This window comes from Notechis scutatus, chromosome 2 (assembly GCF_049901735.1).
Source record: "Notechis scutatus isolate UNSWTSFEM ecotype Mainland chromosome 2, rNotScu1.2, whole genome shotgun sequence".
Lineage (NCBI taxonomy): Eukaryota > Metazoa > Chordata > Lepidosauria > Squamata > Elapidae > Notechis > Notechis scutatus.
Window position 1 is genome coordinate 21,276,679 of NC_142010.1, and position 17,970 is coordinate 21,294,648.

The 17,970-nt window shown below is 44.1% G+C and overlaps 1 protein-coding gene across 3 annotated transcripts; it reads left to right on the forward strand.

Moving 5' to 3' along the window:
* Positions 1-3,211: 3,211 nt before the first annotated feature.
* Positions 3,212-17,259, forward strand: LOC148131905 (uncharacterized). 3 transcript variants are annotated; one of them, XM_087953584.1, is made up of 7 exons: positions 3,212-3,967; positions 5,762-6,133; positions 7,954-8,080; positions 8,212-8,285; positions 9,738-9,864; positions 12,752-13,308; positions 15,248-17,259. In XM_087953584.1, exons 1-7 carry the CDS (start codon positions 3,233-3,235, stop codon positions 17,198-17,200), a joined length of 3,945 nt encoding a protein of 1,314 aa, XP_087809710.1. In that variant the 5' UTR covers positions 3,212-3,232; the 3' UTR covers positions 17,201-17,259. The 3 variants fall into 3 exon arrangements, 2 of the variants coding, with proteins under 2 accessions (XP_087809710.1, XP_087809711.1); XR_015747173.1 differs by having other exon boundaries at positions 3,213-3,967; positions 12,347-13,308; XM_087953585.1 differs by having other exon boundaries at positions 3,223-3,967; positions 16,749-17,259.
* The last annotated feature ends 711 nt before the right edge of the window (positions 17,260-17,970 follow it).

A 17,970-nucleotide genomic window follows, 5' to 3' on the forward strand; every position in this document is an offset into this window, starting at 1 on the left:
CAAGCAGGAGACCCTACATCATTTCTGACAAATGGCAGTCCAATCTCTTCTTGAAAGCCTCCAGTGATGAAGCTCCCAAAACTTCCGAAGGCAACTTCTGTTCCATTGGTTGGTTGGTCTCACTGTCAGAAAATTTCTCCTTATTTCCAGGTTAAATCTCTCCTCCTTCAGTTTCCATCCATTATTCCTTGTCTGGCCTACAGGAGCTTTAGAAAATAGCTTGAATCCTTCCTCTCTGTGGCAGCCCTTCAAATATTGGAAGACCACTATCATGTCTCCCCTGGTCCTTCTCTTTACTAGACTAGCCAAGCCCAGTTCCTGCAACCGTTCGTTGTCTGTTTCAGCCTCCAGTCCCCTAATCATCCTAGTTGCTCTTCTCTGTACTTTTTCTAGAGTCTCAACATCTTTTTTATAATGTGAACAAAACTGGATGCAGTACTCTAGGTGTGGTCTTACTAAGGCTTTATAGAGTGGTATTAGTACCTCCCTTGATCTTGATTGCATCCCTCTATGCTTAGGATTGCATTAGCTTTTTTGGCTGCTGCTGCACACTGCTGACTCATATTTAGCTGGTGGTCCACTAAGACTCCAAGATCTCTCTCACAGTTACTGCTATTAAGCCTGGTTTCACCCAATCTATATGTGTACTTTTGGTTTTTCTTGCCTAAGTGTAGGACTTTACATTTCTCTACATTGAATTTCATTTTGTTAGATATTATGGGTTAATGGCTTTGTCCTGGTTTGAATCTTGAGTAAAGGTACCTCGGAGCTGAAGGTCTTTTTTTCTTGTAGATAAGATGGCCCAGCCTTTTGTCTTGTAGATAAGATTCCCCAGTGTTTTGTTTTGTAGATAAGCTGGCACCAAAATATCTGCTGAGCCTGAGTATCTGTGTCCCTTAAAGATTTTTATTTCCCTTTTAGGGGAAACATTCTGCCTTTTTAATAGTTCCTAGAATATTTCATTCTTCTAGGAGAGGGGTGGCTGCCAACTTTCGGAAAGACAAACCCTTGGCTTCATAAAGTTAAGGTACTAGGAAATTTTTACTAGGAAATTTACTAGGAAAGCCAGAAATGCCAGGCAAGCTCTGAGGCAAAGTGGGTGAAAACAGCAACTTGAAACAAACTACAGCCCAACTCCCTTGTAGCTAGGCTGCTGCACAGCAGAGCTAACAGAAATGGCCTTGGAGAGATAAAATCCAGGCTGGAATTGCAAAGCTGCAATGAAAAATTCTTCACTGATCCCTTCCCCACTTTTCTATGGCAGCAAGCAGCAGGTGAGCTGATATAACCCCAAGGCCACAACCCACACTATCAGTTCAGGCACCCCAAATATAACAGAATAACAGTTGGGAGGGACCTTGGAGGTCTAGTCCAACCCCCTGCTCAAGCAGGAGAGCCTATACCCGTGTTGGCGAACCAATGCCATGCGTGCCGGAAATGACATGCAGAGTCATTTCCCCCCCGGCATGCGATAGGTCGCCCGGAAGAGCTACATTGCGCATGTGTGCATGTACTGCCACCCAACAGCTGATTGTTGGGTATCTGGCGTGCATGCGGGGGGATGCACAGGAGACGCGCGTGCATGTAACAGGGACGTGCTGTGCACGACGGGAATTGCACGCATGCGCAGACGCGCAGCACACAAGGGGGGAATTGCATGTGCAGATGCATCGCATGTGAATCACGCACGCATGCGTAGATGCGCAGCGGCAAGGGGGAATCATGCACGCAGATGCAGACGCAAAGCACGTGGGGGAATCGTGTGAGAAGACGCGTGGTGCGTGAGGGGGCTTGCGCACGGGGGGAGGCAGCATACATTGCTTTCTGGGTGCTGGCATGCAAGCGCGCACAAGCGAGTGTGCACACGGGTGCTGGCATGCAAGCGCGCACAAGCGAGTGTGCACACAATTATTGGCACGGGAGCTGAAAAAGGTTAGCCACCACTGCCCTATTCCATTTCAGACAATCTCTTCTTAAAAACCTCCATTTTGGAGCACATCTTCTCTTGACTGAGCCACTTCTGGAACGATTCACCTAGGATTTAAAGGGGACTTTCCCTATTTGAACAATCCCATTATGTTATAGTCTTTATCCTTTTACATTCTTAATCTTCCCTAAAGCTCCAATACGATGGAGGCTTCTCCTTATGGTCAAAATATTAGGTTTATCAAAGCTATCTTTTTTTTCCTTTTACGATTTCTTCTAGTTCTGTTTCTAATTAGTAATTATAACATTTTGTTACCTATTCCAAACGATCCCAATCAAATTACAAAAAATTTTTTTTTGAAGAACTCAATAGAATAACCTTGAAATTTATTTGGCAAGGGAAAAAACCCAGAATAAATGTAAAAGCAATACAGGATATGAAGAGCAGGGGAGGCCTAGCATTTCCAAATTGGGAGTTATATCACATGGCCACTTCGTTAGTTTGGCTAAAGGATTGGGTGAACTTAACCAACAAAAGAATATTATTTTTAGATGGCCATGATTTACAAAGGGGGTGGCACGCTTTCTTATGGGATGTAGGGAAAATCAATCAAAAATACTTCCATAGACACTTAATCAGAGACGCACTATTAACAAATAGGAGGAAAATACGGAAAAAACATTATACAAAAATACCAGTATGGATTTCAACAATGGAGGCAATGATTCACCCAAACAATTTGGAAATTATCAAAATGGTTAAATACAAAGATTAACTGGACCCACAAGGAAATTTGAAACCGAGGCAGGAACTTCAGGAGCAAGGACAAAAAATTGATCAGTGGGTTTATCTTCAGATTCAAAGCAGATACAAACAAGACAAAAAAGAATTCGGAATCAACAATAAATTGCAACAATTAGATAAAATTTTATTAGGATCAAATAAAAAAAACAACAAAGCTGCTATCTTTTAACTCCCTAAAATTAGCTCTTTGCAGCCTTACGTTTGGTATTATTCGCTAACATTTTGAAAAGGGTGCTTCTTTAAATAGGTATTCTCTCTCCTTGAGGTCTCTTCTTTAAATATTTATTCCCATCTGGGCGCAGAAGAGGCCGAGCCATGTCAACGCTTTTTCATGAAAGCGCGGGCGCCCGGTTGAAGGGCCCGAGAAAGGGATTCCCGCCTCGCGGGGGGAGGGGGGGAAAAAAGACGCTCACGAAGCTCCGCCTTTGGGGAGGAGGGGCCAGCAAAAGAGGGCGGGGTTCCCACCTGCTCCTACAGTAAAGAAGCGGAGCGTGGCTCGCGATGGCACCGACGGGCTTCTCCCCGGAGGAGCTGGCGCGGAGGCTTGCCCAAGCGGAAGCGCTGCTGGCGGCGCACGTGTCGGAGCCGATCCGGGCCAGTTGGGGCTGGGCGGGGAACCCGGGAGAGCCGCCGGATCTGGAGCGGGGCTTTCGCGCGGAGCTCAAGCAAGCCCGGCGAAGCCGGGAGGCTCTGCTAGCCGGGGGCGCGGTCCTCTCCAAAGCCGAGCAGGAGCGGCTTCAGGGCTTGCTGAGGCTGGAGGTGGCTCTCCTGCGCGGCATCCAAGCGCTGGGCAAAGGCGCGGATCCGGCGGCGGGGCTGCGAGAGGCGCTGCTGAACGTGGCGGCGGGACTGGAGGAAGAGGAGGGATCCGCTTTGCCTGGGGACGCCGCGGTCGCCCTGCAGATCGCCCTGGAGGCGCTGCTGGAGAAGCGGCCGCGGGAAGCGCTCTGGGCGCTGGAGTGGATGCTGCGGGAGGAAAGGCGAGGCCGGCCGGGGCGGCGGGTGCGAGGCCTGATCCAAGCCCTGCGGGAAGGAGGCTGGGCCGAGCGAGGAGACGAGCTGCCCCTGCGGGAGCTGCGCCCGGTGCTGGAGAAGGCGCTGCGCCTGGTGTGCAAGGAGCGGAGCTGGCCGGCTGCTGCGCATCTGGAGGAAGCTCCTGAGGGGACCTTGCCAAAAATCCCCCAGGAGGAGGCACAGCTTCATCGGGAGCCTCTTGAATCAGGAAAGACTGCCCAGGTAGCCCTTTCCCCCCCTACCTCCACTTACGACCCAGGTTTCTGTTTGTTGAGTGAGTTTTGGTTAAGTGCACAATGTGTGTGGAGAGAGTTTTGTTCCATTGTACTACACCTTTCTGCCCCTCCCTTGAGAAGCGAAGCATTGCACAGGTAGTCCTCGGCTCATGAGACCAATATTCCTGTCATTAAATGAGTCATTCCTGAAGGGAGTTTGCCCCCCCCACTGTGTTAACGACACTTCTTGCCACGGTGGTTAAGTGAATCCCTGCGGTTGATAAGTCGGTAACACGCTTGTTAAGTGGAGAGTCATTCCAACCTGTTGACGTTGCTTGTCGGGGTTTGCAAAAGATGATCATACATGACTCAGTCAGGCTACAACGGTCGTATGTATGAACCAGTTGGTGAGCCATCTGAATTTTGATCACATGATCCTGGGGGAAGGCTGCAAAGGTTGTAACTCTAAAATGGTTGGCGGGCTTCAAAAACTTTAGCAACCGGTTCTCTTCCTGATTGCTGGGTGGGAGTAGCTATGGTGGACGTGGCCTAGTTGGTCTCCTGCACCATGGCAGGGGGACATTTTCGCCCTCCCCAGGCTCCAGAGGCTTTCCTCAAGCCTCCGGGCTCCAGAGGCTCTCCGAAGGCTAGAAATGAGCCCCATTTTCTGAACTTCCACAACTTCTGGGAGGCCCGTTTTTCACTCTCCTCGTGCCTCTGCACAGGCCCTGCACTTACCTGGCATCCAAAACAGGCCATGTGGAGACTCCTGGGAGGGGTGGGGTAGGGTGGGAGGGGTTAGGTGGAAGGGTGGGATTTACAGGTTCCCCAAACTAGGCAGAACTTTAGCTAGAGCAGTGGTTGCCAACCGGTGGGCCTACTGGTGGTCTGTGAGAAAATTTTGGTGGTCCGCAGAGAAATGTCACCCCCAAAGCAATTAATCCAGGCTGCGGGGGAACATAAGGCTGTGCTGCCAACATGGCTCGCGGGAACACAAGGTAGTGAGGAAAGCGGGGGAAAGGGCGGAGGGGGGGGGAAACTTGCCTGGCCACAGGGTTGCTGCTTCCGTTTCTTTCTTCTGCTTTTGGCTGCACGCAAGCAAAGCAGCAAAAGTCTTTCTCTCTCCCGAACTCCGCCAGAAATGAGTTTTTGGGACCCTGCAAGACATCCTGTTCCAAGAGGCTGCATCGGCAAAGACTCATTTCTGGCAGAATTTGTGGGGGAGAGAAAGAAAGACTTCTGCTGCTTTCCTTGCATGAAGCCTCAGAACGGAGCTCAAAAGCAGGCTAGGAATGTGGCTGCCTTGGAGGGGGGGTGTGAGGGAGGGAGAGAGAGAGAAATAGAAAGAAAATCACCAGCCCTGGAGGTTAGATCGAATCTCTCTCCCCCCACTCCCTCTGAGAACGGAGTCAAAAGCAGGCTAGGAATGTGGCTGCTTTGGAGGAGGTGTGGGTGTGTGAGGGATCTCTCTCTCTCTCTCTCTCTCTCTCTCTCTCTGTGTGTGTGTGTGAGAGAGAGAGAAAACATCACTAGCCCTCTCCCTCCCTCTCCCTCCCACCAACATCAGCAAGCCACGTCAGTCAAAATTCACATTAGTGGTCCGCAGGATTTAAAATAATGAGTTTGGTGGCCCCTGAGGTCCAAAAGGTTGCTGACCCCTGAGCTGGAGGATTGCCCGAACCCGTGTGAACCTGTAGCAGCCCGCCCCTGGTGCCGTTGTAACTTTGAACCGTCACTAAACAAACTCTTGTCAGTCAACAACTACCTGTATCACCGACTTCTGTTTTTCCCTCATCCAAAGGAGCAGGCAGAGACGGACCTCCCCTTTATGAATGATGCTCCATGGAGGAACGTGAAGGGTTTTTGGGATGCCCTGCGGAAAACGACCGGGAGGAAGATAAGTGCTCCACCATCCAGCTTGTGGGACCAGGGACCCCGGAAGATGTGCAGCCATCTCCACCAACTTTGCCGCCAGTGGTTGCAGCCAGAAAAACACACCAAGGGGCAGATGTTGGACCTGGTGATCCTGGAGCAGTTCCTGGCTCTCCTGCCCCCAGAGATGGAGAACTGGGTGCGGGAGTGTGGAGCAGAGACCAGCTCCCAGGCGGTGGCCTTGGCCGAAGGGTTTCTCCTGAGCCAGGCGGAGGAGCAGAAGGAGCAGGGAGAGCCACAGGTGAGAGACCCGAAAGGGATCTCAAGGAATAACCATTTGTTTCAATTTTTACAGGGGTCCTTAACAGTTTTGTGAAGATACTTAGGAGATGTTGAGCTCTCAGTCAAACAGAATAGAGCTGGAAGGGACCTTGGAGGTCTTCTAGTCCAACCCCCTGCTGAAGCAGGAAATCCTATACCATTTCAGAAAAGTGACTGTCCATCTCTCCAGTGTTGAAGCACCCACAGTTTCTGGTGAAAAGCTGTTCCACTGGTTAACTGTCCTCACTGTTAGGAAGTTTCTCTCCTTAATTCCAGGTTGCTTCTCTCCTTGATTAGTTTCCATCCATTGTTTCTTGTCCTGCCTTCAGGTGCTTTGGTAAATAAGTTGACCCCCTTCTCTTTGTATTTGACCTCTCAAATACTGCTATCATGTCCCCTCTAGTCCTTCTTTTCTCTAGACAAACCCTTATTATATTGACAGTTTCCTAGTATGACTTGATTGGTTATTTGTACTCTATGACTATTATTAAGTGTTGTACCTTATGATTCTTCACGAATATATTTTTTCTTTTATGTATGCTGAGAGCATTTGCACCAAGACAAATTCCTTGTGTGTCTAACACTTGGCCAATAAAGAATCTATCTATCTATCTATCTATCTATCTATCTATCTATCTATCTATCTATCTATCTATCCATCCATCCATCCATCCATCCATCCATCCATCCATCCATCCATCCATCCATCCAAATCTTGCAATCGTTTTTCATATGCTTTAGTCTCCATGCCTTTAATCATCTTAATTGCTCTTTTTTGCACTTTTTCCATAGGCTCAGCATCTTTTTTGTAATGTGGTGACCAAAATTGGATGCCGTATTCCAGATGTGGCCTTATTAAGGCTTTATAAAGTACTAATACTTTTTATTTCGATTCTATGCCTCCATTTATACAACCAAGGATTGTATTAGTTTTTTTGGCTGCAGCCACACACCACTGGCTCATATTTTTGAGCTGGCAGTAAGAATATGCTTCTTTTTCATAAATTCTTTTTTTTAAATAGATTTTTATTGCATTTTCCACCAATACAACTCAAATCATAATCATGTTTTCAACAGCATTTTGACATCTACAAATGTTATCTTACAAGTCTTAATACATTTAATACACCTATCAATAACTATTATCTTTGTCAATAATTAATTCTATCTTATATTCTTATATATTTTACATATTTACAAATCACTGTTTTAAGGTCTCTTACAGTTAATCTTCACCTCTTATTTCTTATATTTGTTTGCTATCCATTCATACCATTTGTGCCAGATTGAATAATACTCGGAATCTTCTTTCTCTTTCATTTTTAACGTGAGCATGTTCATTTCAGCACATTCCATTTTTGTTGGACTAATTCCTCACTGGGGGTGTTGGGGATTTTCCACATTTGTGCGAAAGTTATCCTGGCCACTGTTAAGATATGTAAAATTATCTTGCAATTGTTTTTCATATGCTTTAGTCTCCAGGCCTTTAACCACCCTAGTTGCTCTTCTTTGAACTTTTTCCAAAGGCTCAGCATCTTCTTTGTAATGTGGTGACCAAAACCGGAAGCTGTATTCCAGATGTGGCCTTACTAAGGCTTTATAAAGCGGTACTTATAATTCATGTGATTTTGATTCTGTGCCTCCGTTTATACAACCGAGGATTGTATTAGGTTTTTTGGCTGCTGCCACACACCGCTGGCTCATATTTTTGAGCTGGCAGTAAGAATATGCTTCTTTTTCATAAATTATCTTACTTGTACTTTTTATTTATTTTTTATTTTGCTTTTCCTGGTCTATCAGTTCCAAGAACTAAACTTGAAGTCCATCTCTGAGAATCGGGAGGAAAGAAGGGATTGGCCAGGTTATTCCGGGGACCTGTTCTTCAATGGGAACTTCCATGAAGATCCAAGTCAGGGCACCTTCTCAGGTGAGAGAAGATTCCTTGGAAAGAAGGCATTTTTTTCTCCTGATTCTCTGGGCCCTGTTTTGTATAATACTAGCCCATATCTTAATAACTATGTTTCTACAAATTCTGCTTATGTCATTTTTACCTCACAGGGAATGGAAAATCTGCATTCATAGGTTCTTCTGTGTCTAGAGAAGTTGAAGAGCCAGTTGAACCCCGGACTCAGGTAGGGGGAGAAATGTCAGTTAAGATACATATATCAGTTGGAGGTCTCTTTCAATGGACTCTACGTATGATATTGAGCTCAGGGTCATCTGAATGTTGATGGCACCCCAAAAATCAAAGTCTTTTATGAGCTGTCCTTGCACTCTTCTGAAGGTGTTGGGATTGAGAAGGTTCCACCAGTGCATTCTGCTGCAACTGTCCAGATTAGAAGCGGTGACAGACTTAGCTGTGAGGAAAGATGTCTATGGAGATTCTCAGTCATCCAGGTTGTCCCAAAGGTGCTTTTTCAAGAGGCAACTGGACTTTCTGGAAGTGTTGCAAGAAATCAATGGTCTTTTTCTTGGAAGCGTTGGTAGAATCTTTTTTTCAGAGTCTCATATGTAGCTGTGTCCTTCAGAAGATGGTTCACCTGTCCTAGCCCTTGTTAGGGGACACAGTGGCTCAGTGGCTAAAACACTGAGCTTGTCGATCAGAAAGGTTGGCAGTTTGGCGGTTCGAATCCCTAGCACTGTGTAACGGAGTGAGCTCCCGTTACTTGTCCCAGCTTCTGCCAACCTAACAGTTCGAAAGCATGTAAAAAAATGCAAGTAGAAAAATAGGGACCACTTTGGTGGGAAGGTAACAGCATTCCATGTGCCTTTGGCGTTTAGTCATGCCGGCCACATGACCATGGAGACGTGTTTGGACAGCGCTGACTCTTCGGCTTAGAAACGGAGATGAGCACCGCCCCCTAGAGCTGGAAGCAACTAGCACATATGTGCGAGGGGAACCCTTATCTTTACCTTTAGGCCTTGTAGTCATCTATGTTCAGGATGACTGTGCATTTCCTTTATCAGCTGGCAGGAGGGTGATGTTTGGTTCTCCTCCTAGAGATGTTACTGCTCTCCTTGAATTGTGAGATTGGAAGCAGGTGTTTTGCCACTGGCGAGGGCTGCATCTACCCTCACCCTTAATTGTTCTGCTTCTGGTTCTGCTAGTTTATTGTTCCTGATGGCTGACTCTGTAGCTGTGAGGAGACCAAAATGCGCCTCCCCCCCATGGTGCAGAAGGATGAGTAGGCCACGCCCGCCATGGCCACGCCCACTCAGCAGCCAGGCAGAGAATCCTTGGCTAAAATTTTTGAAGCCCATCCCTGTTCAAGTAGTTGGTTGTAAGTCAAAGCCTACCCATAAATATCTCCAGATCTGGATGATTGTGAACGGAAGCCTGACTGAAACAGATCTACAGAATCCATTTCCTCAGATAATTTGCTGCTTCTACCAATGTTACTTCAGTCAAATACTGTGAGCTCTGTCAGTTGTTTTTTTTTCACATCAGATTTTTTTTAACCCCGCAGAAGATTCCTGTTTAACCCACTGCAAATCTTTGCTTTGGGACTCTTGAACCGAAGGGGAGAATTTGCAAATGCAATTGGTTTGCTCATAGGGGTGCGCTGCTTTTTTTTTTTTGGCAGGTTCTTGTCTCTCTAAAGGAGGTGGCTGTGTGTTTCTCCGAGGACGAATGGTCTTGGCTAGATCCTGTTCAGAAAGACCTGTACAGAGATGTCATGCTGGAGAACTCCAGAAATGTGGCCTTTTTGGGTAAGGTCGCCTGCCCTGTCTTTTGATGCTTGGAAGAATTTTTTTACGGATAGATAGAGCCGTAAAAAACTTTCTTTTTAAAGTTAACAAACAACCTCACCTGGCTAGTTAAAGGAAGGAATCAGTCAACTTATGGGTAAAACATTGATTTAATGGCGCTAGATGTAAATGTTGTTTATTACACCGACCGCTGCAAATCCCTCCCTGTTTTGACCTTAAACTCCAGGTAGACTTTGATGACAATTGAGCCTAAAACTTCCATTCCTAAGCAAGTCTGTTATTAAATGAATTTTGCCTCATTTTATGACCTTTCTTGCCACAGTTGCTAAGTGAATCACTGCAGTTGTTAAGTTAGTAAAGGTGGTTGTTAAGTGAATCTGGCTTCCCCATTGACTTTTCTTGTCAGAAAGTCACAAAAGGGGATCTCGTGACCCCCCAGACATTGCAACCGTCATAAATACATGCCAGTTGCCAAGCGCCTGAATTTTGATCATGTGATCACAGGGATGCTGTAATAGTTGTGTGAAAAACAGTCACAAGTCAGCATCAAGGATGTAGCTGTAGAGGTGATTGACAGTATTAAGTATTTGGGGGTGCAGATAACTAACAATCTGAGCTAGTCTCTCCAGACATCATACTTAGTGAAGCGTGCAAACCAGCGTCTGCATTTCCTGCGTCGGATGAGGAGAGCACTTCTTTCTCCTTCTGTCCTGACCACTTTTTACAGAGGCACGACAGAACATTTTAACACGCTGTTTAGTTTGGTGGCAGCAGTGCCTCAGATAGAAAGTTCATACAGAGAGTAGTAAGGACAGTCGAGAAAATTATAGGAAACTCGCTTCCCATTATTCAGGATACTGCTTATAAGCGCTTTGTGCTTAGAGCTTATAGCATCGTTAGAGACCCCACACACCCACTTTATGGTCTGTTTCTGTTGCTCCCCTCTGGGAGGAGGTTTCCATGTATTTCTAGCAGGACTACCAGATTCTATAACAGCTTTGTTCCCTATGCCATCCTGTTTGGTAAACTCACAAGATTTGTTCTCACCATAAACATGTACTGTATTTTTCACACTATAAGACGCACCTAGGTTTAGAGGAGGCAAACAAGAAAAAAGGTTTTTGTCCTTCCGAGCATCCTGTTTTTGGCCTGCAGACAGCTTCTGGGGGGCCGGGGAGGCCAAAAACGGGATGCGCAGAGGTTTCAGGAGGCCAAAAACAGTCTCATATTCGCTCTATAAGATGCACAGACATTTCTACCCAATTTTTTTGGGGGGCGGGGGGAAGTGTGTCTGAAAAATATGGTATACATCCAAACCAGACTATAGTTTCTCTGTGTAATATATATGGGTATATACATAATTTTGTATTTGTTTGTTTATCTTGTCATATGTAGTATAATATTGGAGGTGGTGACCTTTTAAGAACTGTATGCAATGAAATTTCATTTTTAATGTATGCCAATTAGTGTACATTCGAAGTGACAAAATTATTCTATTCTATTCGTCACTTTTCAGTGCTGTTGTAACTTCAGATGGTCACTAAACAAATGGCTGTAAGTTGAGGAATGCCGGTTAATAGGTGTTTCAAGTCACACAACAAATTAGACCATTTAGCATATAGCTGCTTGCTCCCATTCTCCCCCTTTTCCACCTCTACAATAAATACTGCAAGCTTCTTTACCAATTCCTTATTTCCTTAAATGGAACTCCATCTGTGAGTAGAATTCCATAAGTAAAACACATTTATTGAATACAACGGAGCAGATGTGCCCCTCTATTTCAACAAATAGATTAAGAAGTTCATAAAATAGAAGTGGACCATTTTCATGCTGTGTAGTTTTAAAGGTAATCCTCAACTTAGTTCATTTAGTGACCAAAGTTACAACGGCACTGAAAAATGTGATTTATGACCATTTTTCACACTGTCCCAGCATCCTCATGGTCATGTGATTTATATCTTCATGGTCATGTATTTGACAACAGAATCAAATTTATTTTTTTTGCAGTTTTTTAGTTTTACTATAAGTAGAAAGAGCAAAATTTTCAATATCCATATGAACAGCGTGTTGTCTGGTTATAATTACTTTGAGCAATCTTCATCCTGTTTGTAATAATATTTTTCAGTAATAGTCCTGTAATAATGCTTTCTTATCATAAAATTAATACATATTAATTTTATTTAATTAATACTAATCAAAGTTAATAACAACGTACAGTAATCAGCCCTCATAACGATAATCAGAGTTGGAAGGGACCTTGTAGGTCACCTAGTAATAAATAAATAAGTAATAGATAAATAATAAAACTAATCCTTCTCTTGTGGTTTTAAAGGTTCTAACTTCTGTGTCTATTGTTTATCCTTAGATAAAACGAATCCCATATTTCAAAATATTCAGTGTCTTCCTTCTCCTGAATTTCAAGCGTTAATCTATTCATTTCTGCACATTCTAATATCTTTTTTTATTATCTTCTCTTCTGTAGGGATCTCCTCACCCTTCCAATATTGGGCAAATACAATTCTGGCCGCTGTTAACACATGTAATATTAAGTACATATTCCCTTTATCATATTTTTCTGGTATGATGCCCAACAAGAATATTTCTGGTTTTAAATGTATATGTTCCTTTATCATTATTTCTATCCAAGTATGTATTTTTGTCAAATATGTTTTTGCCTTTGGGCACGTCCACCACATATGGTAGTACGAGCCTGGAATCTGGCTACACTTCCAACGTTCAGTGGACATATCTTTGAACATTTTGGCCAACCTAGCTGGTGGGAAGTGCCATCTATAAAACATTTTATGTAAGTTTTCTTTATATGCAGCAGACATTATTAATTTATAGTTTCTATCCCACAATTTTTGCCATTTATCCAATTCTATAGAGCAGTGGTGGCGAACCTATGCCACTCATGCCACAGGTGGCACACAGAGCCCTCTCTGTGGGCACGTGTCACTGCACCAAGCTGCTTTCTGGCCGACAGCAGACTTCCCATTTACAAAATGGGGGAAAAAAAATGGACCGCTTGACTGCCGTCAACGATCATCTGGACCACATGGCCTGGGCCTAGCAGCTTCTGGACCTCGGCCGCTGCTCCTGGACCTCGGCCGCTGCTCCCAGACTTTGCCCGCTTGCCTGCCATCACCAATCGGGTCCAGCTGTTCCTGCCATCGCCTATCAGGCCCAGCTGTTCCTGCCATCGCCTATCAGGCCCTGCTGCTCCCGGACTTTGCCCACTTTGCTGTCGTGGATCGCCCAGACCACGTGGCCCAGGCCCAGCTGCTCCCAGATCTCCCCCGCTGCTCCTGGACTTCGCCCACTGCTCCCAGACCTCAACCGCTTGCCTGCCATCACCGATCGGGCCCAGCTGCTCCTGCCATCACCGATCGGGCCCAGCTGCTCCCGGACCTCACCTGCTTGCCTGCCGTCGCCGAAGTTGCTGTGAGTACAGGGACTGTGTGACTTCCTCCCCCTCGCTTACTTGCTGTTGCTGCTCGCCCAGACCACACTCGGGCTGGCAGAGGTGTGTGGAAACTCTGGAGCCCCTTGAGATCTTCGGGACGATCCATCCAAGGCTTTGCTCCCCGGGGAGGGCTGTGTGAGAGCCGAGCCCAAAAGGCAGCTGAGCCTCACCATCCTCCCATTGCCAACTTGTCTTCCTGGCCCGTGTATTTTTGCACAAGGCTTCCCTGCCGTGCCCTGCTCTGGCTGCTTTCCTGAGCGATGCTCCTGCGCCGAAAAACCTTCCCTTACCCTCCTTCTCCCTGCATGTGTCACTAACCCTGCCTTGTTGCTTATACCTCCACTTCATCTTATTTATGCAAATTCCCAATAAGTAGGTACAACGCATGTACAGTGGAAGTGAATCAAAGGTAGAAAATGCACTCAGATGCCTTTTTCAGAGCAGGCCAAAAGCTGGTGGTCAGTGGAACATTGCCCCCTTGGGCTGGTTGTCAGCAAATTCAAAAGGAACCCCAGCTGAGAATCACTGCCATAGATTGTTGATTACGGGAATATTCATTTTGTTAGTGTCAACTACAGATAACTTTTTACAGATAATCAGAGTTGGAAGGGACCTTGTAGGTCATCTAGTCCAACCCCCCACCCAGGCGGGAGACCCTACACCATTTCTGACAAATGGCAGTCCAATCTCTTCTTGAAAGTCTCAACTGATGGCGCTCCCACAACTTCCGAGGGCAAGCTGTTCCATTAGTTGATTGTTCTCACTGTCAGAAAGTTTCTCCTTGTTTCCAGGTTAAATCTCTCCTTGTTCAGTTTCCATCCATTATTCCTTGTCTGGCCTTCGGGTGCTTTAGAAAATAGCTGGAATCCTTCTTCTTTGTGGCAGCCCCTCAAATTTTGGAAGACTGCTATCATGTCTCCTCTGGTCCTTCTCTTCACTAGACTAGCCATCCCCAGTTCCTGCAACCGTTCTTCATATGCCTTAGTCTCCAGTCCCCTAATCATCCTGGTTGCTCTTCTCTGCACTTTTTCTAGAGTCTCAACATTTTTTTTTATAATGTGGTGAACAAAACTGGATACAGTACTCTAGGTGTGGTCTTACTAAGGCTATATAGAGTGGTATTACTACCTCCCTTGATCTCGATTGTATCTCTCTGTTAATGCAATTTAGGGTTGCATTAGCTTTTTGGGCTGCTGCTACACACTGCTGGCTCATATTTAGCTGGTTGTCTATTAAGACTCCAAGATCCCTCACAGTTACTGCTATTGAGCCTGGTTTCACCCAGTCTATATGTGTACTTTTGGTTTTTCTTGCCTTTTTTTCTCTACATTGACTTTCATCTTGTTAGGTACGGCCCAGTGCTCTTGTCTGTCAAGATCCATCTGGATCTTGAGCCTGTCTTCTTGGGTGTTAGCTATTCCTGCCAGCTTAGTATCATCTGCAAATTTGGTAAGTTCTCCTTCTATTCCCTCATCTAAGTCGTTAATGAAGATATTGAGGAGTACTGGGCCTAAGACGGAACCTTGTGGCACCCCACTGCTTACTTTCCTCCATGTAGACTTAGACCCATTAAGGACTACTCATTGAGTACGGTTTGCCAGCCAATTGTGAATCCATCTAGTGGTGGTGCTATCTATTCCACTTTTTTCTAGCTTACTAAGAAGTAGGTTGTGGTCTACTTTATCAAATGCCTTGCTGAAATCTAAATATATTATGTCCACAATATTTTGCTGGTCTACTAATTTAGTCACTGTGTTGAAGAATGAAATAAGATTGGTTTGGCATGATCTGTTTTTAACAAACCCGTGCTGACTGCTAGGTATTACTTTACTAACTAATAGTGTTAACTATTTTTAGTACAGGGATAGATTTGTATTGGATGCTTCATTTTTTTAAAAAAAAATTGTGTTTCTGTAGACTCCAAGTCTTCAACACCCAAAAGTGAGTGCAGCAAAAAAGGCAAGAACAGATAGTGGAAGATCATTCCGAGAGGCCTGGACAGAGTCATTTGGAATGATTGAACACAATGGGAAAGCATTATGTACTTTGTGTAATGAAAGTGTTGTATGTCGCACATCAAGTGTCAGACGGCACTTTAACACCAAACACAAAAATGTTGCTGAACTTGCTGCAACTGAAAGAAAAGAGTTTCTTGAAGATAAATTGAGGAAATACCATTCCCAGTCTCTTAGTGTTTCCAACTATCTTTCTAGAACAAATCATCTGACAGCTGCCAGTTTTCAAATTTCACTGTGCATAGCAAAACATGGTAAGCCCCTCTCAGATGGAGATACTATCAAAACGGCCATGTTGTCTGAGTGTAGTTCCCTTTTTCATGATTTCCCAAACAGGAATAAAATTATTCAACACATCTCTGAGATGCCACTTAGCAGAAATACCGTTAAAGATCGAGTCCAGCGCATGGCAAGTGATGTTAGTCAGCAGCTAACCAGTGACTTACAAAAGGCAGCCTGTTATTCCATGTGCTTGGATGAAAGCACAGATATAAACAATCATGCAAGGCTAGCCGTTATTTTGCGTTATGCTGTTGGTGACATCATCAGAGAAGAGCTGGTGAAACTGGTGTCTTTGCCCGAAGGAACACAAGGGATAGATATCTACAATGCTGTCATGGAGGCTTTTTTGTCACGAGACATAAGGCCAGAAAAAGTGGTTTCAATTAGTAGTGATGGGGCACCTTCTATGGTGGGGGCAACCTCTGGTTTCGTACAGTTCTTTGTTAAAGAAATAAAACATCAAGTCATTCAGTTCCATTGTATTATACATCAAGAAGCTCTTTGTGCCAGGGAAAGCAGCAAAAAATTTGACGACGTCCTCAAAGATGTCACAAAAATGGTGAATTACATCATGGCTCGTGCACTGAATTTTCAACAGTTTAAAGCACTTCTTGAGGAGGTTCAGGCGCAGTATAATTGTTTACTTATGTACAGTAATGTCCGATGGCTGAGCAGAGGACGAGTCCTGGAGAGATTTGTAGCCTGCTTGGATGAAATTAGGCTGTTTATGAATGAAAAAGGGCAGAAATATCCACAGCTCACTGATAGGGCCTGGCTTACCAACCTCATGTTTTTTACAGATTTTACAGTACACTTCAATGTACTGTACAAACAACTACAAGGTGTAGGAAAAACAGCAGAGATGACATTTTGTGATATTAAAACGTTTGAGAGAAAACTGCAGGTTTTTGAAAGAGACCTTAAAAGTGGGCAGCTGAAATATTTTCCAAATCTAAAAATGCATTTAGAAAATTCTTCAACATTTGCAGACAATCCTACAAGCCATCAGAAAATCTACAAGGAATTTTCTAGCATTGTAGCAGCCACAAAGGTGAATTTTAGTAACAGATTTTTACAGTTCCGTAAGATGGAGACAACCCTATATTTTCTTACTTCTCCAGATAAAGCCAAATTTGAAGAACTTGATCTTTCCTGCTTACGCTGGTTAGATTTAGAAAATCTGGAAATGGAGCTATTGGAATTTCAAGAAAATTCCATGTGGAAAAATAAATTCTGTGACCTGCGTGAAACCCTTGAGAAGATGGAAAGGATGACAAAGGACAGCATAGTTAATTCTGACACAGTTAGTTGTGAAAATGAAATCCTTAAAGTGTGGAATTCTCTGCCAAATAATTTTAAGTCAATGAAAGTACTTGGGATTGCTTTCCTTACTTTGTTTGGATCATCTTATGCTTGCGAGCAGGTGTTTTTAGCTTTGAATTATGTCAAACCTGACAGCAGAAGCAAACTAACTGATGACCTGAGTGCTGCATGTGTTGCTCTCAAACTTACAAAGTATGAGCCAAGGTTAGAAAAATTATTAGCATGCATACAACAGCAAAAGTCACATTAATCAAAAGCATGCCAAATGCAAACTTACCTTTCAATAAAAAGGTTTTTGTATCATTGAAAGTTCTGTTATCGTGTTTTTTTTTTTTAAGACAAAAGATGTTAATCTTATGAGTTGTTTTTTCTGAACTAAAACCTCAATATTCAGGTTAAATTGCCATGTTGGCACTTTGCGATAAATAAGTGGGTTTTGGGTTGCAGTTTGGGCACCAGGTCTCTAAAAGATTCACCATCAATGCTATAGAGTAACCAAAATTTTTAGCCCACACAATCATTGTTTCCTTTACTTGCTCTTCTTCCATTCTAATACTCAGCAAATAGGTATAATTTTTTAAAATTAATTTCTCTTCATTTCCTGTTAGGATCTGGTCCAATTCTGTTGGGTCTTTATAAAAAACATATATTTTAGCATCTTTTTAAAATATCTTAATTGTATTTGTAAATGCAGCCACCATGCTAAATCTATCCCTTCTCTATTCAATTCCTGTTTGTTTTTCAGTTCCCCTTTCTCATTCAAGATACCTTTATATATGTAAAAGCGAAATACCACTCACACATCATCAAAAAATCTCCAGAACTGTAAAGTCTACAAGCTTGAAATTTGGCATATATGTTCGTCTTGGCTTCTAGGTGCTCACTAAGAAATGATTTTTTGAAATGACCATCAGAGCATTAGTACTTTGTATGTTATTATTAACACACTTTGATACTACTCCCCCTCCCCACCTGAAAAGAAATCTGTTCCAAATGCAAAACACGAGGAGAGGAGTTTCA

What these genes read in the sequence shown, in the direction of transcription:
- LOC148131905 (XM_087953584.1), top strand. Translation starts at nt 3,233, where the DNA reads ATGGCACCGACGGGCTTCTCCCCGGAGGAGCTGGCGCGGAGGCTTGCC. An exon ending in AATCAGGAAAGACTGCCCAG is followed by an intron (nt 3,968 to 5,761) that starts GTAGCCCTTTCC and finishes CCTCATCCAAAG; the next exon opens with GAGCAGGCAGAGACGGACCT. An exon ending in CTGCCGTCGCCGAAGTTGCT is followed by an intron (nt 13,309 to 15,247) that starts GTGAGTACAGGG and finishes GTGTTTCTGTAG; the next exon opens with ACTCCAAGTCTTCAACACCC.